The following is a 26589-nucleotide window of genomic DNA, read 5'->3' on the forward strand; positions in this document are numbered from 1 at the left end:
CGGACGTAATTCGGGCGTATTAACCCCCGAATTACGTCCGAAATTACGGCTTGAAAGCGTTGACAAACATCTGCCCATTGAAAGCAATGGGCTGACGTTTGTCTGTTCACACGAGGCATATATTTACGCGTCGCTGTCAAAAGACGGCGCGTAAATAGATGCCCGCGCCAAAGAAGTGTCATGTCACTTCTTCAGACGTAAATGGAGCCGTTTTCCATGGACTCCATGGAAAACCAGCTCCAGTTACGTCCGTAATGGACGCGGCGTTCAAGCGCCTGCACATGCCGTTACGGCTGAAATGACGGGGCTGTTTTCTCCTGAAAACAGCCCCGTAATTTCGGCCGTTACGGACGCTGCCGTGTGAACATACCCCAAGATTAGTGTTTTGGGGCCCTGTATCGAAGCCTAACATGTGGTATTCTTAGATACATGGCCCATGTGTGACACGGTCTGCTTGGGTAATGTATCTAAGGCTACCTTGTGGTAGGCTTAGATACATGGTCTAACTGTATCACACATGAGCAGTGTATCTAAGCATCCCTCTTTTTTTTTTTTCTTAGTTATGTGTTTTTTACAGGTTGGGTCCTTGGTACTACATCAAGTTCAAGGACTACTTCAATGACATCTTTTTTATTTTTAATAAAATCGTTAACCAGTGTTGTGTGTGTTATTTTATTACAATATTTTTTCTATGTCCTTCTCATTTATTTAAAAATTTATTACTAGTGCATTATTAATGGCCACTGTCTAACAGCGTCCATTAGTAAGGCTTCATGCACACTAGCGTGTGTATTTTCTGCGCGTGAAAAACTTGTGTCAATTCCGTTCGTGTGTGTGCGCGCTAGGGCGGATTTACATGACCGCCATATACGTCCGTGCAAACCGCGTGGTTTTCACGCGCGTCGCACGGACCTATGCTAGTCTATGGGGCAGTGAGGACTGTCAGTCATTATTGCGCAGCGTGAGTCCGCTGTGTAAAACTCGCGACATGTTCTATATTTCGGCGTTTTTCGCGCATCACGCACCCATTGAAGTCAATGGGTGCGTGAAAATCAGGCGCACCCCAAGGAAGCACTTCCGTGGGACGCGCGTTATTCGCGCAACAGCAGTAAAAGAATGAATGTAAACAGAAAAGCACCACGTGCTTTTCTGTTTACAAACATCCAAACGGAATGTCAATGATGGCGGCTGCGCGAAAACCACGCAGCCGCGCACCATATGAACAGGGCACACGGAGCTGTCAAGTGCATTTTGCGCACGCAAAACGCCACGGTTTTTGAGTGCGCAAAACGCACATGCTCATGTAAATCCGCCCTTATGCATCAGTGTGCTTTTCGATTGTCATGCGTTATTCACGCACTCAAAAAGCCAGCCCATTTTTTTCTTCTTCTTTACAAAAAATTGCTGTGTAAATCACGCACCAAGCACGCGTGTGCGGTGCGAGGTTTTCACGCATGCATTGACTTCAATGTGAGTGTAGGTGCATGATAACGCACCAATAGAGGACATGCAGTATGTTTCACGCTGCGGACTCTCGCTGCACAAAAATCACGGACAGTCTGCACTGCTCCATAGACTTGCATAGGTCCGTGCCACACGCGTGAAAAACACGCGGGTTGCACGGACGTATATGGCGTTCGTGTAAATCCGCCCTTAGGTAGACCGCGCCACTATGATTCCGGTCCACAACGGATTGCTTCATGTCTCTGCCTAGGTCTATGTCCAAGCAAAGCGTGCGGGAGTGGAATCCACGACCATAGTGGGATTTCACTACTCCGATAAGTTACAATAGCGCTACGCACAATAGCGCTAGGTACAGGTGGAGGTAGGGGTAGTGTGTCATCTATGCAATAAAAATACTCCTCACAGCACAAAGTGCATGTGAGGAGGAGGAATGGTACATGAAGTACAATAACGGAGGCAGCATTAGGCTAAGTTCACACGGAGTATTTTGACGAGTTTTTTTTAAGCGGAAACAGCATTGCAAAACTCGTCAAAAACGGCCCGAAAATGCGTACCATTGATTTCAATGGGAGGCGTCGGCGTCTTTTTCCCACGAGCAGTAAAACTGCCTTGCGGGAAAAAGAAGCGACATGCTCTATCTTCGGGCAGCCTGCAATGAGCGTGCACGGAAAAAAAGTTTCCTCACAAGGAAAGATCAACAAACCAGACCTGAACTGCTTGTAAACAAACTGTGCTAAATTCAAAGAAGAAATGTGGTAAGTAGAATTTTTTTTTTCAAATAATGCTTTATTTAGGTTGTCTGTATAAGGGGTAATGTATGACACAGTTTTTGAAAAAATTTTGGTATCTCGGACAACCCCTTTAAGGCCAAAACTAGGCTGTGTCCTTAAGGGGTTAAGAACTCTTGTAACCCATTTGTTTCCAGAGCCTTGTCCACATTTATTTTATTTAACTTATCTTGGACCATATCATCCAGCCAATTCAGTATGTTAATTGATGTATTAACAACACTGGCACCGGCTATATCAGCTGCTCTTTCTTCTGTTGTATATACAAAGCTAAAGAACCCATTAAGTAACTGCCTTCTCTTGATCCCCTGTGACCAACTTCCCATTACCACTATTTAGGAGTCCTATATGTTCAGACCTTGGCTTTTTTGCATTTATATACTTGAAGAATTTTTGGGGGATTTGTTTTACGATCCTTGGCTTTACATTTTGTATTTTTGCCGCTTTTATTACTTTTTTACAGATTTTATTACTTTTTTACAGATTTTATTAAATGTTTTATAATTTACAAAGGCTAGAGCTGTTCCCTCAGATTTTTCAAATGCCCTTTTTTTTTGTTATTTATTGCCCTTTTTACAGAAGGTATAAGCAATGTGGGATTTCATTTTAGAAGCTTATATTTGTTACCTGTAGGAATACATTTTACACTATAATTATACGAAGTTGATTTTAAGATCCCACATTTATCATTTGCACCATTATTTGACATTCGCTGTTCCCAGTCTATATCCCGAATTGCAGCCCTTATCCTGGGAAAATTGGCCTTCTTAAAATTAAGTGCTTTTTCCCTCCTAGTCTGTTAGTTTTTTACAGTATAGGTAAAATATAACTATATTGTGATCACTGTTACCGAGGTTTTACAAATGGTGGCGTTCTCAACAAGCTCTGCATTGTTTGAAATGACCAGATCCAACAAAGCTTCACCTCTAGTCGGGTCTTATACAAACTGGTCCATAACATTTTCCTGCAACAGGTTGAGGAAATTTCTCCCCTTCGCAGTTGTAGCAGTACCATGACACCAATTAATAGTAGCTATGAATACTCCTTTCACCAGTGTCACGCTGTAAAGAGCCACCCTGAGCTGGTTCTGAGAAGCATGGGCTGCCATCTGCCTCTGTGGTCATCTCTGTGCTCGTCTTTGGAGCCGCTAAAGCTGCCAGATGCGAATGTTCTCCAAGGCCGTTTCTGGTCTCGTGCACCAAGCTTGTGCAGGCACGCCTAACCTAAACATCCGGAACATCCGGACAATTTAGGTGTCTGCAATCTCGCTAGGGAAAGAAGTCAGTCAGGCATTTTAACTGGGCTTTATTCTTGATCCTTGTCATAGTAGGCATCTTGGGGAAAATAGCAGAGGGAAGCAGAGTATATTGGTGTCCGTCCCAGTAGTCACACCAGCTGTCACACCCCAGAGTGATGCAGATAATGAGGTCGAAAAAAAAAGCCCTTAGAACGCTCTGCGCAGCTAGAAGTGGCATGGAGCAAGCTGAACGCTGCTCAGCTACAGCATGGCCTTCTCCTTCAGCTTCCAGTCACGGCCCCCCGGTATAGGTCAAGTAAGTGATTATACATTAATAGAACCATCAGACTTTATAGCCCATACTCCAGCCTCTCCTTTAATGAAAGAGATGTTAATTGCCTTTAAGGGTTTACTAAACTTTTATTTAACAAATCTCTTTAAAAAAACAAACTCCATTCTCAGGTGGAGGAAGTAGAGGAAAAAGTAGATCAAATAGAAACTAAAATGGGAGAGATATCAACAGCACATAATAATTTGGTGCATACCCCTAACGCTATTGAAGATTAAATCGATGCCATCAAGACCAAAATAGCAGATATGGGGGATCGTTCAAGAAATAATGTTAAATTTAGAGGTGTCGCAGAGTCAGTACCTCCAAACAAACGGAGATCTTTCCTACAAAAATTTATATCTGCAGCATTGCCCCAAACTATGCCTCCAGATCTGGAAATCAATAGGGCTCATCTTTTGCCAAAACCAAAGTCTGTACCGGACCAGAAAACGCGTGATGTCTTAGCGTGTCTGCATTTTTTCAGTACAAGAGAGAATGTCACGATAGCCTCTAGACTAATCCCAGCACTACTAGCTCCATTTACTGACATCTCTCACTTTGCGGACTTGTCCCAAACAACTATTAAATAAAGAAGGAAACATAACCCTATTACAACTTCCCCGAGAAGCCATAATATCCTGTATAAATGGGGCTTCCCCACAAAGCTGAAGGTCAGTAGGATTAAATAACGATTACTATTAGATCGATTGAAGAGGGACGAGATCTTCTGAAACAATGAAACATTGCAATTCCAGATACATTTCAGTACTTGAATAACAACAACTGTCCCAAAGTGCACAGCAAATGGTTAAAAATGCTGAAGAAAAAGCAAAAATAAGCAAAAATAAATGTTTTCTCTTCTGGCTGTCTATTCCGGCAAAATTTTGCCCCCATGATGTGGCAGGCTTCCAGTCTGCACAAATATATATATATTAATTTAATGGATTTTGTTTTGCTCTCCTTTTTTACGTCTATTTTTTTTCATACTTTGGTATATATATGCTCTGAAAATGCTTTCAGCTTCTCTAAAGGGATTAAAGCTGATCTACTGAGCCATTTAATGTGGCCAAATATACATATTAACGTACGGGTTAAAGCCTATAACTTAGGTATTTGCTATAAAATTTATAGGAAAAGAAGTTGGCATAAGATGGACCAAGCCAAAAATTACATAAGAAGGGGATATACTATACTATTATGGCCATTAAAATACTGAGCCTTGATGTTGAAGGCCTTCATCACCCCTTCAAGCGTTCCTCTCTCTGGAGGGAAATTAGAGAAGGGGATATTGATAATGCATGTATTCAGGAAACACATTTAATAACTTCAGATGCTAAAAGGTTACATCGCCCTTACTTTAACAATATTTTTCATGCACATGCAGATAAAAAATCTGGAGGGGGTTCTTATTGTTGTTAAAAAATTATATTATTTTCGAGTTGTTGGAAAGTGTCGTGGGCTCTAAGGGAAGGTTTCTTATCATGGTGTGTAAACTTAATAATCATATGTTCACTATATGTAATGTCTATGTTCCCAACAAGTTACAAATCTCTTATCTAAATACCCTTATGAAAAAGACAGTAAAGGACAGTTTTTAATGTGGTGATATAAATATTATAGAAGATCTATCTTTAAATTCTACGGCACGTGATAAGAAACCATACCCAACGTTAACGTCCAGACTATGCTCCACTGTTTATGTCTATTGCTCAAACTCACTTCCCTAACAATAAATTCAATTGGAGATTAGAAATAAGGGTCTATCACGGTACTTAATTCCTGCAGAATGTGGGGGTATTTACCATCCAGACCCGTTGATTTGTCTATTTTAGTGTTTTAAGGCGTGGTTGCACTTCCTGCTGGGTAAAGCAGGTGACACTTAGTTGAGAATTTACTTTATCCCTAATCATGTCGTCTGACTTTGTATTTTCCTGTGTAAATATAGCAGAGAAAAAGGCGTTTAACACCTTAACCCGTTAGTGACCGGCCCATAGTCTTTTTACGTCGGTCACTAACAGGCTTTATTCTGATGCAATAGACTTTTTACGTCGCGGCATCGGAATATGTAAACAGAGCAGTGAGCTGTCAAATCTCCCTGCTCTCAGCTGCCAAAGGCAGCTGAGGGCTGGGAGCGTCCCTGCTCTGCCGGGTGAGATCGATATTAGTATCGATCTCACCCGTTTAACCCCTCAGATGCGGTGCTCAATAGCGAGCACCGCATCTGAGTGGTTTTGGAGAGAGGGAGGGAGCTCCCTCTCATCCCATCGACACACGGCGATAAGATCGCAAAGTGTCTGTGTCTCCCATGGCAGCCGGGGGCCTAATAAAGGCCCCCAGGTCTGTCTGTAGTGAATGCCTGCTAGATCATGCCGCAGGCATGACCTAGCAGATGCCTGTCCGTTTTAAAACGGACAGGCAGTAATACACTGCAATACAAAAGTATTGCAGTGTATTATAATAGCGATCGGAGGATCGCATAGTGAAGTCCCCTAGTGGGACTAGTAAAAAAGTAAAAAAATAAGATGAAAAACCCACTTTTTCCCCTTAGAAACTGCTTTACTATTAAAAAACCAAAACAAAGTTAAAAAGTTACACATATTTGGTATCGCCGCGTCCATAACGACCCCGACTATAAATCGATTACATTATTTAACCCGCAACGGTGAACGCCGTAAAAAATAAAATAAAAGACGTAGGAAAAATTTAAGTTTTCTGTGAATCCTGACTTTAAAAAAATGTGATTAAAAAGTGATCAAAAAGTCGCATCTACTCCAAAATGGTACCAATAAAAACTACAAGTCTTCCCGCAAAAAAATAAGCCCTCATATAACTGCATCGGCGAAAAAATAAAAACGCTACGGCTCTTTAAATATGGAGACACAAAAACAAATAATTTTGAAAAAAAAAGTGTTTTTACTGTGTAAAAGTAGTAAAACATACAAAAACTATACAAATTTAGTATTGTTGCAATCATAACAACCCACTGAATAAACTTATTGTGTTATTCATACCACACGGTAAACGGCGTAGATTTAGGACGCAAAAAAGAGTGGCGAAATTTCAGATTTTTTTCTATCCCCCCCCCCCAAAAAAAGTTAATAAAAGTTAATCCATAAATAATATGTACCTTAAAATGGTGCTATTAAAAAATACAACTTGTCCCGCAAAAAACAAGCCCTCATACAGTTGCATCGGCGTAACAATAAAACAATTATGGCTCTTAAAACATGGCAATACTAAAAAAAATAATTTTGAAAAAAAAGTGTTTTTACGGTGTCAAAGTAGTAAAACATACAAAATCTATATAAATTGGGTATCGTCACAATTGTAATGACACACTGAATAAAGTGATTATATTATTTATATCACACAGTAAACGGCGTAAATCTAAGATGCAAAAAAGAGTGGCAAAATGTATGGGTTTTTTTCCATTACACCCCCAAAAAAGTTAATAAAAGATAATCAATAAATTATATATACCCCAAAATGGTGGTATTAAAAAACACATCTTGTCGTGCAAAAAACAAAACCTTATACAGCTATGTCGACACAAAAATAAACAAGTTATAGCTTGTGGAATGCGACAATGGAAAAACGCAAAAAAGAGCTTGGTCATTAAGGTTTAAAATATGCCAGCCATTAAAGGGTTAATAGATTGGACTTTTCCTTATCCTCCTCCACCATTACATCCAGATTATTTTTGAGAGGGCCCACACTTTCATTTTTCAGTTTCTTAATATTTATCTATTTGAAAGATATTTTGAGGTTATTTCTCCTTTCTTTCGCAATGAGTCTCTCTGTTTCAATCTTTGCTGCCTTTATTTGTCTTTTACACATTTTATTTTTTCTTTATAATTATTTAATGTCTCGTCACTACCATCCAGCTTTAGTAGTTTATCATTCATTGCCCCCCATACTGTTTTAATTAACCACATCGGTTTCATCCTGTTTCTAGCTTTCTGTTAGGAAAGGTCTGTTCCTTTAAGATCGCCTTGACTACTGGTCTAGCTTCTGGATGGTTCTGGTTTTACTTTGAGCCTCTCCTATTAATCTCTCCTTAAATTTTGTTTATCCACCATCTAATTCACTTAAGAAACCTCCTGCTCCAGTTCAGATAGAAGGAGAAATGGAGTTTGAGGTCCTGAGGATTGTGGATTCTAGAAGGATCAGGGTACTTGGTGCACTGGAGGGGGTATGGGCCAGAAGAACAAACTTGGGTTCCTGCCCATTCAGTACATGCTAGTCGTTTAGTTAAGATCTCTCATTTAAAGTATCCTTTGAAGCCTAGGCCGAGGTTTAGGAGTCCGGTGGCCCTTCGTAGAAAGGGGGTTACTGTTAGGAAGTGTCGGTTCCTTTAAGATTGCCTTGACTACTGGTCTAGCTTCTGTGCGGTTCTGGTATTACTTTGAGCCCATCTCTCTTCTCTGTATTGCTCCGTATTAGAGGTAAGGGTGGAGTATTTATACCTGGCTTCCACCACTTTGCTTGTGATTTTCAGGTCTTCAGGTGTTTTGATAAAGCTTCTGATAATACCCTATACCTCTGACTTTTGGACTTCTTGGAAACGGACCTCTGGCTGTCTGGTTATCCTGTTCAAGTTTGCCTGCATTGCACCTCTTATCCAACACTGAACACTACTAAAACAACCTGGGTTCTATACAGCAAAAACCATCCTGCCTTGCGGTCGCCTCTGGCAAAAACCATAGAGTAGCCTTAGACTCAGAGTTGTGACAAATTTGAGGTTGCAGATTCATTTGCACGCTCACTCCCGACAGTCTCCTGCAGCCTTTGGGGAATCACTCGCATAGCAATTCCTTAATATAATCACAAGACTATTTTTTCACAATGGAACCTATGCAAGCCCTTTTGGAACAGATGGACAATCTGACTCAGCTCATACAATGTCTGGCCATAAGGATTCAACAACATGAAACTGCGCAGGCCCAAGCAGTCGTTCCAGTTGCAACTTCAGTTGAACCAAAAGTGAACTCATCTGATCGTTTCTCTGGTGACTGTAAGTCTTTTGTTGATTCTCATGAGAGTTGTAATTTATATTTACTAAGACCTATCTTCTCTGGAACTGAGCAACAGGGAGTGGGTATCGTCATTTCACTTTTCGCTGAGACCTGTTGCCCCTGAACTTTTTTCTGTGGAGATCTTTGAGGCTGTAGGTATCATTTATGGAGAACCAGATATCACTGCGGTGGCTGAGGCCAATCTGTTATCTCTCAAGCAAGGACTGCGTCCTGTCGAAGATTATTGTTTGGAATTTTAGACCATGGTCCACTTTTTCACAATGAAATGATGCTGCACTCCAATATCCGTTCCGCCGAGGCCTTTCAGAAACCTTGAAAGATCTCTTAATAAATTACCCTCCGCCCTTGACGCTAAAGTATACTATGACCCTTGTTGTGTGTCTGGACCGACGACTTCGAGAGTGAAAAAATAAAAAATCTGCAATGGCCACTCCCCTTCCCTGAAATCCCTTCATCTGATGCACAAGAGCCTATGCAGCGACTTTTTCGGAAACGCAAGAGGCTGTGTTTATATTGCGGCGACGCTGGTCATACACACAAGAACTGTTCGAAATGTCCAGAACGTCCAGCTCCGGAAAACTTCAGAGCCTAGATGGTCCCCAGGGCTATCTTGCTATTAAGTGGGCATTTGAAGAGTCGCTAGACATCAAATTACTGTACTTACTGACCATAAAAATACTTTTTTAGAATCAGCCAAAAGACTCAATCCCAGACAGGCTAGGTGGGCCTTGTTCTTTACCAGGTTTGACTTTATTGTAACCTACAGACCCAGGTCTAAAAATGTCAGGGCCGAAGCATTATCTCAAAGTTTCTGTTCCTCACAGATCTCCGACATTCATCCTGAACCTGTTTTATGTAAGGGGATAGTGGTTTCTGCAATATCACCTGATTAAAGAATTAACTGAGATTGAAGAATGTCAGCAACTCGCTCTGCAAACAATTCCTGCTGGGAAGTTGCTTGTACCTCCTCAGTTTAGATTTTGTTTGCTCAATGAGTTACATGATTCTGTTTTGTGCGGTCATCCAGCGACAACTGGTACTAAAAGATTAGTCTCACGACTCTATTGGTGACCGTCTTTGTCTCGTGATGTAAATTCTTATGTCTCTGCTTGTGATGTCTGCGCTCGCGCTAAAACTCCTCAAACTCATCCTATGGGTGAACTACTACCATTGCCTATTCCACAGAAACCTTGGTCTCATCTGTCTATGGATTTTTATCACCGATTTGCCTCCCTCTGAAGGGAAAACTGTCATTTGAGTGGTGGTGGACAGTTTCAGTAAAATGTGTCATTTAATTCCATTGCCTCAACTCCCTGATTCCAAAACGTTGTCTAAATTATTTATTGATCAAATGGTTCGTCTGCATGGTATTCTGGAAAATATTGTCTCTAATAGAGGTGTACAATTTGTGGCTAACTTCTGGAGAGCTTTCTGTAAGAAACTTGGTGTACAGTTATCTTTCTCTTCTGCATTTCACCCTAAGGCTGGGTTCACACGACCATGTTACGTCCGTAATGGACGGAACATATTTCTGTCGCAAGTCCCGGAACGAACACAGTGCAGGGAGCCAGGCTCCTAGCATCATAGTTATGTACGACGCTAGGAGTCCCTGCCTCTCCGTGGAACTACTGTCCCGTACTGTAAACATGATTACAGTATGGGACAGTTGTCCTGCAGCGAGGCCGGGACTCCTAGCGTCGTACATAACTATGATGCTAGGAGCCCGGCTCCCTGCAGTGTGTTCGGTCCGGGACTTGCGGCCGAAATACGTTCCGTTTATTACGGACGTAATGTGTTCGTGTGAATCCAGCCTAAGACTAACTGAATGCTTTAATCAAACCTTGGAGCAGTATCTTAGGTGTTATATTGCAGATAACCAGGTGGAATGGGTCTCATATCTTCCATTAGCGAAATTTGCTATGAATAATCGCCATGTTTCTCTAGATACCTCGCCGTTTTTCTGTAATTATGGTTTTCATCCTCGTTTTGGTTAATTTTCCACCTCTTCTAGTGATAACCCTGAGGTACAAGTTGAATCTAATAAACTGTGCACAGTTTGGGCTCAGGTTCAATTGAACCTGAAGAACTCCCAAGTTATTCAAAACAAAAACGCTAACAAAAAACGTAGGGTGGGTCCTGTGTTTAGTGTGGATCAAAAGGTGTGGCTTTCTACAAAAATCTGCGACTGAAAGTGCCTATGCGTAAGTTTGCCCCTAGGTTTATTGGTCCATATTAAATTGTTGAAGTTATTAACCCTGTATCTTTTCGTCTGGAACTTCCTCCGCCTTTTAAAATTCATGAAATTTTTCACAAATCTCTCCTTAACATTTTTTTCCACCATCTAATTCACTCAAGAAACCTCCTCTTCCTACTCCAGTTCAGGTAGAAGGAGATATGGAGTTTGAGGTTCAGAGGATTGTGGATTCTAGAAGGGTCAGGGGTACTCTCCAGTACTTGGTGCACTGGAGGGGGTATGGGCCAAAAGAACGAACTTGGGTTCCTGCCCATTCAGTACATGCTAGTCGTTTAGGCTAGGCTAGGCTGAGGTTTATGGGTCCGGTGGCCCTTCGTAGAAAGGGGGTTACTGTTAGAAAACGTTGGTTCCTTTAAGTTCGCCTTGACTACTGGTCTAGCTTCTGGGCGGTTCTGGTTTTACTTTGAGCCTATCTCTCTTCTCTGTCTCTCTATTAGAGGTAACGGTGGAGTATTTATACCTGGCTTCTTCCACTTGTTCTTTGCTTGTGATTTTCTTGTCTTCAGGTGTTTTGATCAAGCTTCTGACAAGGGTATTGTGTACCTCTGACTTTTGGACTTCTTGGAAACTGACCGCGGCTTGTCTCTGGATAAACCCTTGTTTACTAATTTGGAATATCTGCCCCCAGCTGGTTTTGACCTCTGCTATACCTGATATCCACTTGCTTTCTGATCTGCATTTTCTGTTTACCCTCTGGCTGTCTGGTTATCCTGTTCAGGTTTGCCTGCATTGCACCTCTTATCCAACACTGAACTCTGCTACAAAAAAAGTTCTATGCAGTAAAATCCATCATGCCTTGCGGTCGGCTCTGGCGAAAAACATAGAGTAGCTTTAAACTCTGTTGCGGATTAATTTGGACGCTCACTCCCGACAGTCTCCTACAGCCTTTGGGAAATCGCCTGCATAGCAATTCCATAACACTTGCTTATTCCCATAAGGTATTCCTATTAACTGTTCTAATCCATTCCTCTATTCAACCCCCATGTTCGATTCTTAGCTCCAGCTCACTATCTACGCTGTCCTCCCCTTCTACACAGTAATTGCCCACCCCCCATTCCCTAGTTTAAACACTCCTCCAACCTTTTACCCATCTTTTCTCCCCAACACAGATGCACCCTTCCCATTTAGGTGCAGCTCATCCCTACCGTAGAGTCTGTAGTCAACAGAGAAGTCGGCCCAGTTCTCAAAGAACTTAAACCCCTCCTTCCTGCACCAATGCTTTAGCCACTTGCTCACCTCCCTAATCTCCCGTTGTGCCTCTGGTGTGGCTCGTAGTACAGGTAGTATTTCTGAAAATACTGCATTTGAGGTCCCTGCCCTGAGATTGTTGAGCAAGTCCCTGAAATCAGGTTTTAGGACCTTCCACCTACCTCTAACTTTGTCATTTGTGCCAATATGCACCAGGACCGCTGGGTCTTCACCAGCCCCTCCCAATAATATGTCAACCTGATCTGCGATATGAGGAACCCATGAGTTAGGATATAGGCTTTCCATCTACGGCTCTGGAAATAATAGGCACATTAGATCACTTGCCTTCAAGTCACACCACACATGTTTCCTCACCCAGGTAGTCTGATATGCTACTATTATTAACCCCTTGTGTCGGCTGTATGTTAAAGCCGACACTTCAGAGTAACGAGCAGGATACGGACCGCAGCATTTAAATAGTTAGAAAGAGGGGGCGACTGCCTCTGACAGCTCATCGCGCCCCCCGCAATGCAATCGTGGGGTGGTGAAGGTTGCTATGGCTGCCTGGGGGCCTAATGAAGGCCCCCAGGTCTGCCATCCATGTGCTCCTATTAAGGGCTTAATAGAAGCCTGTCAGAGTCACGATATACTGCAATACATTAGTATTGCAGTTTATAGTGCAAGCGATCTAACGATCGCTGGTTGAAGTCCCCGAGGGGGACTAATAAAAAAAAAAAAAAATATTAAAATAAAGTTGTTTCCCATTTGCCCCCTAGAGCATAGTAAAAAAAAAAAATAAAATTAACATAATAATTGGTATCGCCGCATCCGTAAAAGTCTGAACTATTACAATATATCATTATTTAACCCGCATGGTGAACGCCGTAAAGAAAAAAAAAATTGTAAACGCCAGAATCTCTATTTTTTGTTCACCTCATTTCCCACAAAAAATGAAATAAAAAGTGATCAAAAACGTTGCATGTACCCCAAAATGGTATCATTAAAAACTACAGCTTATACCGCAAAAAATAAGCCCTCATACCACTTAATCGACGGCAGAAAAAAAAAAAGTTATGGCTCTCAGAATTTGGCGACACAAAATAAATTGTATTTTTTACACTTAGGTTTTTACTTGTAAAAGTAGTAAAATATAGAAAAAACTATATATATTTGGTATTGCCGTAATCTTATTGACCCACAGAATAAAGTTAACAAGTTGTTTTAATTGCACAGTGAATTCCGTAAAAACTAAGCGAAAAAACAATGGAGGAATCGCTGTTTTTTTCATTTTCTACCCCACAAATAATTTTTCCCCCGTTTCCCAGTACATTATATGGCACAATCAATGGTGCTACGAAAAACTAAAACTACAACTCATCCCGCAAAAATCAAGCCCTCATAGGACTAGATAGACGGAAAAATAAAAAAGTTATGGCTTAAGTTATGGCTTAAGGGAGAAAAAAAATGGATGAAGCCTGTGTAGTCGGAACTCGAGACGAGTGAGAAAGAGATGGAGACAGCCTGGATATAAAATTGTTACATGCACTTTTTTAATCTGATGTTAGTGGGTATATTAAACATTGCATTTAACTTCCTGGGATCAGTCTCAAACAGATCGCACTAAGTCCGCCATGCGGCATATCAGACTACATGGGCGGTGTGACTAAAAGGCAACTGATCTAATCTGCCTGTTACTTCTGGAGCCATAGGTGAAAAGGCTATATCCTTCATCACTTTGTATTGTATGAGCCCTGGTTGAGCGCAACAGTTCCTTTCTAAAACAAGAAGGAAACAACGATGGTTCCTATTGTGATAGCAAGCAGAGAACTTTAAAACCGTATTGCAACCGCTTAGTTCAGAGTCAGATTCTGTTTCAAAGATCGAGTTTTCCTTCTACAAGCACTGAAATCACTCAGTCCGATGACCAGCATATACTGAAATATGCTGGGGGAGTTTTACTTAGACTGGCAATTCATATGCCAGTCTAAGAATGAACGCTGCTAGAATAAGATGCAATAAATGAATTAAGAGGCACAGACCTCTTAACATTTTGTCTCATCTTTGGCCGTCTTTGGCTGTCCACGCGTAAGAAAAAGAAAGAAAGGGACATCTATTCCAGTTACCAGCTCAAATAGATTTCCTCTATAATTAATGCCAGCTGACGTAAATTATAGTAAATATGTTGAGGCATGGGTGACCCTGCCTCCCTCCATTAAGCTCCACCCACTATCTTGAACAGTGCCGGAAGTCGATAGGAAAAAACTAAAAGTTGCAAAATGTTTGCACAAAAATTGCTTAATAAATTCCCCTGACCCGCTGTGTGTTTTGAATTATTGAGAATCCATAAAGAGATACAAACAGCCAAACATAGGAACATGTGAATATCTCTATTGGCTAACGTACTTCAGGGGAATAACACAATATAAGCTAGTGTGCATGAGGCAGTCATGCAGTGATAATATGCTCTATCTTAGAAATTCCTTTTTTCCAGGAATATAATTTTAAAACTATAAAATTTTAATATTTGATACCTGTTCCAAGCATTCGTCGATCATATATTCTCACAGAACTATCTGAACATCCAACTGCAAGGTAATACGGTGCTGGAGGACATACACTTATTGATGTAGCTGCACGTCGGCAATGGATTAAAATATCCTATGACCAAAATAAAAATGATAAAAAATAGTTAAAAATGATAAATGATTATGCAGATGGTCTTAAAGAGAACTTTTCACCTGCCCATACATGTGCAGCTGAATGCAGAGAGTAATAGGCAGGGCTTCACAAACACTGTCTCCCTTTAAATATATTTCTATCTTCCTCCGATATTTACATATCGGTGCAGTTATATTGGCACTCGATATGTAAATAAGCCCCTGAACTGTCAATCGGGTGTTTCTATCTAACTAAATGGCATGGGCGTGTGATCTCTTTGCTCTGACACTGTCCAATCAGCTACTGACAGTGTCAGGGCGGCTTGCGCTGTGTTCCCTCCCGCGAGAACACACACAGACTGGTGGTTCTACAGAGAGCGCTCGCTCAGTCTGTGTGTGTTCTCGCGGGAGGGAACACAGCGCAAGCCGCCCTGACACTGTCCGTAGCCGATTGGACAGTGTCAGAGCGAATAGATCATGCACCGTTGCCCTTTAGTTAGATAGAAACGACCCATTGACAATTCAGGGGCTTATTTACATATTGGGCGCCAAAAATAACGGCACCGATATGTAAATAACGGAGGAAGATAGGAAAAAATTTAAAGTGAGACAGTACCTGTGAAGCCCTGCCAATTACATGCTACACTCAGCTGCACATGTATGGGCAGGTGAAAGGTTCTCTTTAACATTTTATATATACTTTTCTGTAATTTGCCCATTCAGAGGACTCCAAAAAACTTTTGTATTTTTTTACCGGTCTCATTTCAACAGTGATCGTATACAGAAAAGCAAGTTCTGTATTTATATTTCTACACCCTAATTCTTTTATTTTGCAACTTTATCATTTGTGCCTTTTGGCAGTGATGATCTATTTGTGCTAAAAAAAGGTCACCAACCATTTTCTTTGGGTGCAGAAGCAGCAAAACTGATCTCCTTTACAGTGAATCAGTATAATATTTTCTCCACTGTAGATGACCATGAGAATTGACGTGTCATACATTCTTAGTCTACACCTCTATGGAAAATTACTATGTCTGTTCGGCTTTTTCCGGAAATAAATATATCGTTGTACGGACTCAAGAGAAAGTCTATGAGCCCGTACTCCGATACTTCGGCATTCCGGAAAAATCCGAACAGAAACGAAGCGGCTGAGCGCTCATACGAGCGCTTTTTCAGCTTCGTGTTAGTGATTGGTGGGGGTCTCACTGCTCGGACCCCCACCAATCCAAACTTCTGACATGTCACTATGACATGTCAGAAGTTCGTCAAATGTTTAGCTACACTTTAAAGTTATAATATCTGATCACTACAGACGAGAACAAAGGCTAGTGTCTAATTAAATATTTATTGTCAATCGTGGATGGGGTTCAATAACACAATTAGGTTTTTGTTTTTCACAGAAAGATCCTCGTTGTTGAATAATAGTGGATTTGGATTTTTAAATTCCACCTTAAAGCGGATTTGTCATCTGAATAAGTTGCCCTGTTTAAAGGCAGCATTTATTACGGGGACAGGTCTGCTTTACTATTAGCCCAAACAGCACTAAAAAATATTGTGCCTTCTAGCGAATAGAGCCTAACAAAGCACACAATGGACTCAGCAATTCATGAGAGGAGTTCTGTCGCCGACTCTCTCACCAGTGACTGACGGCGCCACATCTGCATGTATACACGTCAGTCACTGGTGAAGGGTCGGGAGGAGGCAGTTGGGGCGCTCCCCTCCTAAATACAGTGGACTCATAACTATAAGTGAGCGGTTTTCTTTTTTAGATTCTATTAGCCAAATGGCACAATACTTATTTTGTGCGGTTTTCCCTGATTGTACAGCAGAAATGTCCTTATAATAAGTTGTCCTTAAACAGGGCAGCATATTCAGTTAACAGATCCACTTTTATTTACTTGCTCTGAATAGGAAATCAGTACAGTGTAATAAAATGTATAAATGTATAAAACTTACATCTTTGCAGTCCTCTTTTGTACAACTAGTTTTCATTCGAATATCAAACCACCTTACGGTGCCATCTTCACCACATGATAGAAATGTATAGGGATCATTTGGCACAGTCATAATCTGTGTTACAAGCAAAAGAAAAGAATAAAAAGGAAATGCACGCTAATATATATTATCTCATATTCTGGGATGTATCTTATCTGTGTATGTTTGCATGGCTGTGGCAATCTTTTACAGTGCAGAAGGCTGTGTATAGAACACTCACATGAATATATCTGTGAAGATAGTTTACAAAGACTGTGCACAGCCCAAGAATCACACACATCAGCATCCACGGCCAGGAAAGAAGTGACCTAGAGGATAAAGCTATGTGAATCCTGCCATCTTCGTTCATTGATATGCATGGACACCTACCTGCAATGCTAGATGACAAAGTTCATTTACATCTACTGAAATAGTCGCAAAGTGAGGAAAATGTACAGATCTGAAACACAATATGCATTATGAAACTTTAGAGATTTTACTACTATTACTGTCCAAAAACTGTATTCACTATGACTCAGAATTTTATTTTATTTTTTTACCACTTCCTGCTCTACTCCAGGGGCTCTAGCCTCTTCTCTGTGGCAATGACCGAGATCAGAAAACACGGATTGCGACATCATCAGGTGGAGGGGGGGGGGCAAAGTTTGTGTCCTGGTTGTCTGCTCTGGTGATTGCGAACATTAGGGACTGAAGGTTTATGGAACAGTCCTTTGACTCTCAAAGGCCCCCAGGGCTGTCCTGAGATATTACGTGTTAAGGGTTTTTACACAGGATGATTATCGGGCAGACGAGCGTTAATATAACGCTCGTTGCCGATAATTGCCCTGTGTAAACAGGGGAGCAATCAGCAGATGAACGAGCAGACTCTCGATCATCTGCTGGTCGTATTGTTTTTAAAAAGTAAAAAGTTATCGTTGTCGGCATCACATCTCCCTGTGTAAACAGAAGACGCGCTGCCGACATGATAATAATGGATGGGGATGAGCGATCGGAATAAAGACCGCTCATCCCCATCCTTAGCTCCGTGTGACAGGAGAAAGCGAGCGCCGATCAACTTTGTCTCAATCGGTGCTCGCTACACAAGCCGAGGGCAAAACTCTATGCTAGATATACCATAAAAGTATTCCACAAGAAATTATAAGATGCAAAAACACAAGACCTCACAGCAAAATACATACAAAAAAAAATGTAAACGCTCTGGCACTCGGAATGCGGTGAGGTAAAAATGCAATGCACCCTGAAAAAGAAAATTAGGTGAGGCCTTCAAGTAGCTGTCTCATCAGAAACAACCCCTTACACATGGGAGCCGATGTGGCTATTAGCTATTCTGGTCCTTCTACTAACATTTTCATTAAAGTGGCCACTGCAGAGGAAATGTAGTATTACATGGAGGCCAACACAGTGAAACCCAGTGTCAGACTATATGCCTATTATGCCTGTGAGCAGAATTAAAGACCTTTTGCTTAAACACTGCTATTGCAGTGCTGCACTAGTTTTCTGGTAAAACTTCTAAAGGTAATTGGGAAAGGGCTCCTAATAGATGAGTTCTGTTGCTAAGAGTACTACAGAACCCAGCCAGACTACATTCGCAATGTTCTATACCTACTAAATAATGTGAAGGAGAGAGGTGTCTCCAGGAGCGATAAAGTAAAACAGTTTTCCTGGTAGTTAAGCATTGACTGGATTTTATACTTACCTGCCCCAGTATGCATATTAATAGAATAGTGCTTTGTTATTTTTTCCTTATGCCTTTGTGTCCGCAAGAGAGGCTCTCTGTTCTGGGTCATAAAGGGGGGTCCCATGCAGCTGAACCCACTTTAGTATTAATAAGAACTTTAAGAGCTTAATACAATATATGTACATTTTGTTATTCAATTGAAATCTTAAATAATGATGGCAGTTATTTTATATGAAGGACTCTTATTCTACACTTACACCCATATGATATTATTATTTATTTTTTTTACCTTCATCAAGAAAGTGTGGAAAGAACAGACATTAATTTATTACATACCTCATATGCAGTTCCATAATGGCAAGTAAACTGGCACTGTCTATTCGTCTCTGCATCTTTTTCAATATTTGTGTAGTAAATAACTCCATCTCCCGAGCATGATATAATTTGCTTATCGTTTGTAAAAGGCAGGAACTTTGCACAAAAAATATTAGCTCTGTGGCTGGAACGGATTTGCGTTAACACCTGCAATCACGACAGAAAGAAACAAAAATGCATGGAGATTATGTACCTAGCTTATTATATAGTAGTTTTTACTAAAGTTTTTCAGGTATATTCTAATATTCTCTAAGGCTAAAGTAGATATCCAAGATACAAAACATGTTTAACAGCAATATTGTATTTAACTACCAAGGAAGTTTGTAAAATTCTACCTTTCATTCTGAAATGTTGAATACTTTTGTGTCAAAAAAGACAAAAGTATAATATGTATGATACCTTTATTGGCTAACCATAAAAGTTCTATATGCAAGCTTTCAGCGCATACAGGCTCCTTCTTCAGGCGAGTTAACAAACAAAAAATCTATTTACACTATTTTTTACCTTTCAATCTGAAATCCTATTGATTTGAACAGAACGCAAGCAGGAAAAGCCACAAGATTTTTAGTAACTGAAACCTTATTTGAAAGTCCCAATATGACTAGTATGACATTTACAATGTGGGGGAAAAAATAAATCAGTTTATCAGGATGCATGGGAGAGTTCTTTAGGAAAGCTTAGTGACCTCTGCAGAGGTCATTGTGCAGGTCATGATAGGAGGAGGGGAGGTGTGTGTGTGCGTGTGCGTGTGCGTGTGCGTGTGTGTGTGTGTGTGTGTGTGTTAATCCTGCATCTAATGGTAATGAGGTGACTGCTAAGAACAGAAAGTTTCAGTCTAATGTGAGGCCTAGTAGCCAGAGTCAAAACTGCAAGATTTTAGGATCCTTTTTTAACCCTTTAATGACAAGATCACTTGGATTCCGCCCGCTTAACACCTTAAATGTCGCAGCCAATCGCGACCGCGGCATTTAAATTGTTAGAATCAGAGGGGCTCCCCCTCAAAAACCCCATCGCTCCCTACTGCGACGGGATCGGCCGGTGACGATGGTTGTCATAGCAGCCTGGGGGCCTAATGAAGGTTTGCCATCTTTGGGCTTCCAAGGAGACTGTCAGAACCACAATATACTGCAATACACTAGTATTGCAGTATATAATGCAAGCAATCCAACGATTCCTAGGGGGAATAATAGAAAGATTTTTATAATGTTCCCAAAAAAATATTAAAAGTAAAAAAAAAAAAAAACGGCGTGCGCAAAAAAACGCTGCGTTTTGTGCGCGCAAAAGTTCCGTGTGGCATCAGCATACGGTGCGTGGCTGCGTGATTTTCGCGAAGCTGTCATAATTATGACACTCTGGTTTTATGTTTACAATCATGGTGCTTTACTGTTTTCATGAATTTATTTTACTTCTGTAGCGCGCATCACGCGCGGCACCCGGAAGTGCTTCCGTGTGCCGTGCGCGATTTGCACGCACCCAATGGGTTCGTGCTGCGTGAAACACGGCCAAATATAGGACATGTCATGAGTTTTACGCAGCGCACATACGCTGCGTGAAATTCACTGACAGTCTGAACGGCCCCATTCATTAACATAGGACCGTGCGACTCGAGCGAAAATCACGCGCGTAGCACGGACGTATAACACGTTCGTGTGAATAAGGCCTAAACATAACTAGTAATGCCGCGTCCGCAAAGGTCCTAATTTTTCACAACATAGCATTGTTTAAACCGCTTGGTGAACACTGTAAAAAATATATATATATAAAACACGTAAATTGCTGTTTTTGGGTGACCTTAGTTCTCCACAAAATTGAATAAAAAGTGATCAAAAAGACGCATGTACCCGAAAATGGTATTGGTGAAAACTACAGCTTGCCCCGCAAAATATAAGCACTCACACCGCTAATTTGAAGGAAAAATCTAACAAAAAGTTATGGCTCTCAGAATATGGCGACACAAAACATTTTTTTTTTAGCAAACAATTATTTTTTTTTTTTTAAATAGTGGTAAAGCAAAACATAACATATAAATTTGGTATCGTAATAATCATATCAACCTGTAGAATAAGGTGAATATGTAGTTTTTACTGCCTGATGGATGCCGTAAAAACAAAATCCCTCAAAGAATGGCGTAATCGCTGTTTTTTGCCCATTTTACCCCACAAATAAATTTTTCCAGCTTGCCAGTAAATTATTCAGTACAATAAATGGTGCCATGAAAAACGACAAACTTGTCCCACAAAAAACAAGCCCTCATACCGTTATAATAATGATGTCAGTTCTGAATAGGAATTCAGAGCTCTGTGTACACACAATAAACCTTCTTTAGCCTAAAGAAGCAGGCGTTATTACTACCAGAGATAGAGAAAGTTACTACACGGCCGTAACATTTGGTGCTTCTGCCCAGTTCTTCAAGACGTCCAGACGGGAGCCAGGAGTGATGTTGACAAACAGTGGATTCACTCTTGGGCCCAAGCACGTGAGCACTTATTGCCTGTGACCCCACTCTATCAGGCAGTATACACTACTCCTGTCTGAGTCATCTGAATGTACCATTTTATTTAAATGATTTGCTGTCCAATCTTCATGAACAGAAGTATGTGGTATAGTCTCCCTGTGTTTTACAGACTTATCCACCAGAACGTGGGTCTAATTTAGAGACACACTATTGTAAACTCTGTGTGTGAAGTGGCGGGTAACAACTCCCGTCCGGGAAACTGGACAGCGCCCTTGCATGTCCACGTTGTGACGATTATTGCACACGTGGTCAGGAGTGAGCTAGCGAGTTAACAATGCACAAAGAAAGATAGAAGGATAAGTATGACTTGTTTTGTAAACATAAATACTTTATCTTTTCTATTGGGGTTATAAGCATTTAAACTATACTTTTGTGTTGTATTCTCATGTGAGGTGGATGTATGGACTGTTGTGTTGAAATCTCTCCCTAACAATACAGTGAATGGGTAACAGAAGGACCTTCGAAAGGTGTGTGAATATATGAGGCTAGTGAAGGGTAATTCCTGAACTGTCTGCATGCTATGAGGGACGGTAAAAGTCCCTGAATCCCATAAAAGGTCTGCTGTCTACTTTTAATGCTCTGTGTTACACACAGTAGCAGGAGTTAGGCTTTATTCACACGAACGTGGCGTTTTTGCGGACGCAAAAACGCGGAGTTTTGTGTGCGCAAAAGCCACTTAACAGCTCCGTGGGGCAGCAGCATATGATGCGCAGCTGCGTGCTTTTCACGCAGCCGCCATCATTATGACACTCCATTTGGATGTTTGTAAACAGAAAAGCACGTGGTGCTTTTCTGTTTTCATTCATCCTTTTGACAGCTGTTGCGCGAATCACGCTGTTCGCACGGAAGTGCTTCCGTGCGACATGCGTGGTTTTCACGCACCCATTGACTTCAATGGGTGCGTGATGCGCGAAAAACGCCCAAAGAACGGACATGTTGTGACTTTTTTTCAGCGGACTCACGCTGAGTAAAAATCACGGACATGTCAGCACGGCCCCATAGACGAATATAGGTCCGTATAGGACGTAATTCACGTTCGTCTGAATAAAGCCTTAGAGGGTGAAGCAGGGAATGTTTGTGTACTGAGTGATAGTTTGATTCTTTGTATCTATAAGTGTGCTTCTCTGTTGTATCTTTTTGTGCCTGTGCTTGAGCCACTAATCTTTGACAGCTATGCTATAGAAGCAAAGTGTGACGTGTAGTAGTAAAGTTAAATCCTGTGATATTGCCTGCCTATTAAAGGTGGTCTGACGAGATCCATATTGTGTCCCTGTAGTTTGAGACTTCCGTAGAGTAGAGTGAAATTTGGGGTTATGGTAAAGCCCCACCGCGGAGGACACAGTCTGTGGCACATCCAGAAGGAAGTCCTATGATCATAATGATCAAGGCACATGGTAAGAATGTATACAAAATGTGGAACAGGTGGAGAATTGGGCTTCCAGCTCTACCTGTAGAGGGTACTCTATATACTATAGTGGTGAAAACTATTCATCCATACTGTAAGAATGATGTAGAAAAGAACATGTATTATCAATTGTTGAATTTAGTGAACGCAGATATTAGAGGAGATGCTCTTACAGCAACTATAACCCCACGTGCTCCACTAATGTACTACCTAACATGATGATAAGAATGATGAATATGATGGATAATGATGATCTGCTAAACATGATAAGCAGAATGCCAAAGCCTAGAATAGGGGTAATATATCCAGCAAGTGAGTTACAGGAAGTAAAAGATTGTATTATGACTGATGATTATACGAATGTAGATGCCTGCAATGTGGTTGAGTCTAAAACTTGTTCTCAAATCAAGTTTATTTCTGTCTACTCACTGCAAGAAGCAACAGGGCCTAACAAAGAGCAGTGGCGTATGAGAAAGCCAAGAAACAGTAGTGACCAAGTTCAAAGAAGGAAAGACATCAGGTGTTACAAGTGCAATGGCCAAGGTCACATAGCTAGAAACTGTAAAAAACGCCCAGCCACATCATTCTACGTTGGTGTTCACATTTGAACCCTGCTAGTTTGCTTCCTTATGAGACAAGTTTGTCTCAGAAAGTGGAAGCGGAGGATGATGAAGGGGGTTACTTTTTTATTCTGACCCTGATCATGATGGTCTTGAATATATACAGACATTGACTCGAGCTGACATGAGAGAGGAAATCACAATGCTACTCGAAAATATACAACTACCAAAAGAAGTAGCAAATATAAAGTTCCAAGCTCACACTACAGGGTGTAGCGTCCAAGGCTGCGGACCGTCGGTTTACTCACCCCCCGGTGGCGGCAGCCATGGATCTGTGAGCGCTGGCTCACATATTCTTCCTAGGAGACGCCAGCGCTCACTTCTGCTGTGTCCCGTAGGGTGCGCGCGCATGCTCGTGCCCGGCCTTAAACAGCCAGCGTGCGCACATGGGAAATAATCATCATCAACTAGCCATGATTTCCTGGACTATAAGGGCCGTGCCCCTTTGCTCATTGCCTGAGCGTTGTTAGTATTCCCATGTCAGCCTTGCAAATGGTCCCTTAGTGTTATCCTGTTCCCGTTGTTACCCGTGCCCTGTTACCTGTATCCCGTGCTGTGTATCTTGTTCCTGAGCCTGTTAGTGTTGGAGCCATCTCCTACTGCACCAGTGTCTTCTGCCACGTCCAGTATCATCTGCCTCGTCCAGTGTCATCTGCCACGTCTGGCGAAACCTGCTGTCATCCGCCACTGTCTGGACTATTCAGGTACCCTAGTGCGGGACTTTGTATTGCTGGGGTGCTCTGTTTGGCCAGCTGCCTCCCCGCTACGGCGGTGCGATCTATTTGGTCCACATACCTACAGACCGTGACACAGGGCATGACCCAGTGACTAAGGGAAATCAATGAGCTGATGTAGCTCCGAAGCAAGCAGCCAGTAAAAATTTGACACATGAACTGATGACAGTAAAAATAGATGTCATGACAAATTTACCAGACTTTCAGAAACTTATCACTATGCAAAACAGTCAAAAGGAAAAAGGCCAGATGGGAGGAACAAGGATGCACCCAGGATACTGATGGACTCTGGTGTGATAGTGAAGGTAGGCCAGTAGCACAAAAATCATTGCTGTCGGCATTAGCAGAGTCATCGCATGGTTTAACCCATGGGTCTCAAGCACGCGGGGGTAACGATTGGGGCTGTCATCTGCGGCCCGCGGGACACAGAGCCGCTAGTATAGGCTCTGCTGCGAGACTCTGGAATTCCCTGACATCGCTGTCCACATATGAACAGCGATGTCTCGGGCTCCCCCAGAGCCGGAGTCCCGTGCAGAGCGCTAGTACAGGCTCTACTCCGGGACTCTGTGGAATTCCTTGACATCGCTGTCCATATATGGACAGTGTGTCAGGGTCTTCCCCAGAGCGGAGTCCCGTGCAGAGCGCTAGTATCGGCTCTGCTCCGGTACTCTGTGGAATTCACAGACATCGGTGTCCATGTTTGGACACACGATGTCTGGGGCTTCCCCAGAGCCGGAGTCCTGTGCAGAGCGCTAGTATCGGCTCTGCTCTAGGACTCTGTGGAATTCCCTGATATCGCTGTCCATATATGAACAGTTTGTCAGGGTCTTCCACAAAGCGGAGACTGGGCAGAGCGCTAGAATCGGCTCTGCTCCGGGACTCTGTGGAATTAACTGACATCTGTGTCCATGTTTGGACACACGATGTCTGGGGCTTCCCCAGAGCCAGAGTCCCGGGCAGAGCACTAGTATGGGCTCTGCTCTGGGGAAGCCTCTGACATCGCTGTCCATACATTGACAATTACGTCAGGGGCTTCCCCAGAGCAGGAGTCCCAGTGATGTCAGGAGCACAGCTGGAGTCCCAGGAAGAGCCTACTAGCGCTCTACCCAGGACTCCAGCTCTGGGGTTGCCCCTGACATCTCTGTACATATATGGACAGTTATGTCAGGAGCAGAGCTGGAATCCCAGGCAGGGTTCTAGAAGCTGCTCTGCTCCGGGACTCCAGCTCTGGGCAAGCCCCTGACATCACTGTGGCAGCATCTGCGGAGGGCACTGTGGCAGCATCTACGGAGGGCACTGTGGCAGCATCTACGGAGGGCACTGCGGCAGCATCTACGGAGGGCACTGCGGCAGCATCTACGGAGGGCACTGCGGCAGCATCTACGGAGGGCACTGCGGCAGCATCTACAGAGGGCACTGCGGCAGCATCTACAGAGGGCACTGCGGCAGCATCTACAGAGGGCACTGCGGCAGCATCCACAGAGGGCACTGCGGCAGCATCCACAGAGGGCACTGCGGCAGCATCCACAGAGGGCACTGCGGCAGCATCCACAGAGGGCACTGCGGCAGCATCCACAGAGGGCACTGCGGCAGCATCCACAGAGGGCACTGCGGCAGCATCCACAGAGGGCACTGCGGCAGCATCCACAGAGGGCACTGCGGCAGCATCCACAGAGGGCACTGCGGCAGCATCCACAGAGGGCACTGCGGCAGCATCCACAGAGGGCACTGCGGCAGCATCCACAGAGGGCACTGCTAACTGAGCCGCCGGACTGCATTTAGCGACAACTAAAACTGGATTGTTGAAATAAGCACGTGGAGAAATATCTCACATTTTAAACCTAGCGCTATTACTATAGTAATGTGGTATTATTATTATTATTATAGTAATGTAGTATTGTTGTAGTAGTTCAAATAACTGTATTGTATCAAATCGGAAAGTAATGCGGCCCGCCAACTTCCCATTTTTTCTATATGTGGCCCACTTACCCGGCCGAGTTTGAGACCCCTGGTTTAACCCATGGAGGCAAGACAGCAATACAAAATTTAATTTTCACTTAATTGTGCCTCCGGCATGATCTAGCAGGCATTCGCTCCAGGCAGACCTGGGGGCCTTTATTAGCCCCCCGACTGCCATTGGAGACACTGACACTCGGCGATCGTATCGAAGGGGGTCAGTGGGATGAGAGGGAGCTCCCTCCCTCTCTCCAAAACCACTCAGATGCGGTGCACGCTATTCCACACCGCATCTGAAGGGTTAAACGGGTGAGATTGATACTAATATCGATCTCACCCGGCTGAGCAGGGTTGCC

The 26589-nt window shown here is 42.5% G+C and overlaps 1 protein-coding gene across 4 annotated transcripts in view; it reads right to left on the minus strand.

Moving 5' to 3' along the window:
* The window catches only part of DCAF6 (DDB1 and CUL4 associated factor 6), a 712682-nt gene that overhangs the window by 591548 nt on the left and 94545 nt on the right, over positions 1-26589 (minus strand). For all 4 annotated transcript variants that reach the window (XM_075853536.1, XM_075853533.1, XM_075853534.1 and 1 more), the window contains 3 exons: positions 18965-19150; positions 16912-17025; positions 14830-14956 (listed from right to left, as the gene is read on the minus strand). In XM_075853536.1, the coding sequence (XP_075709651.1) occupies positions 14830-14956; positions 16912-17025; positions 18965-19150 (427 nt within the window). The remainder of the gene's footprint in view (positions 1-14829; positions 14957-16911; positions 17026-18964; positions 19151-26589) is intronic.

The sequence above is a fragment of the Rhinoderma darwinii genome, chromosome 2 (assembly GCF_050947455.1).
Source record: "Rhinoderma darwinii isolate aRhiDar2 chromosome 2, aRhiDar2.hap1, whole genome shotgun sequence".
Taxonomy (NCBI): domain Eukaryota; kingdom Metazoa; phylum Chordata; class Amphibia; order Anura; family Rhinodermatidae; genus Rhinoderma; species Rhinoderma darwinii.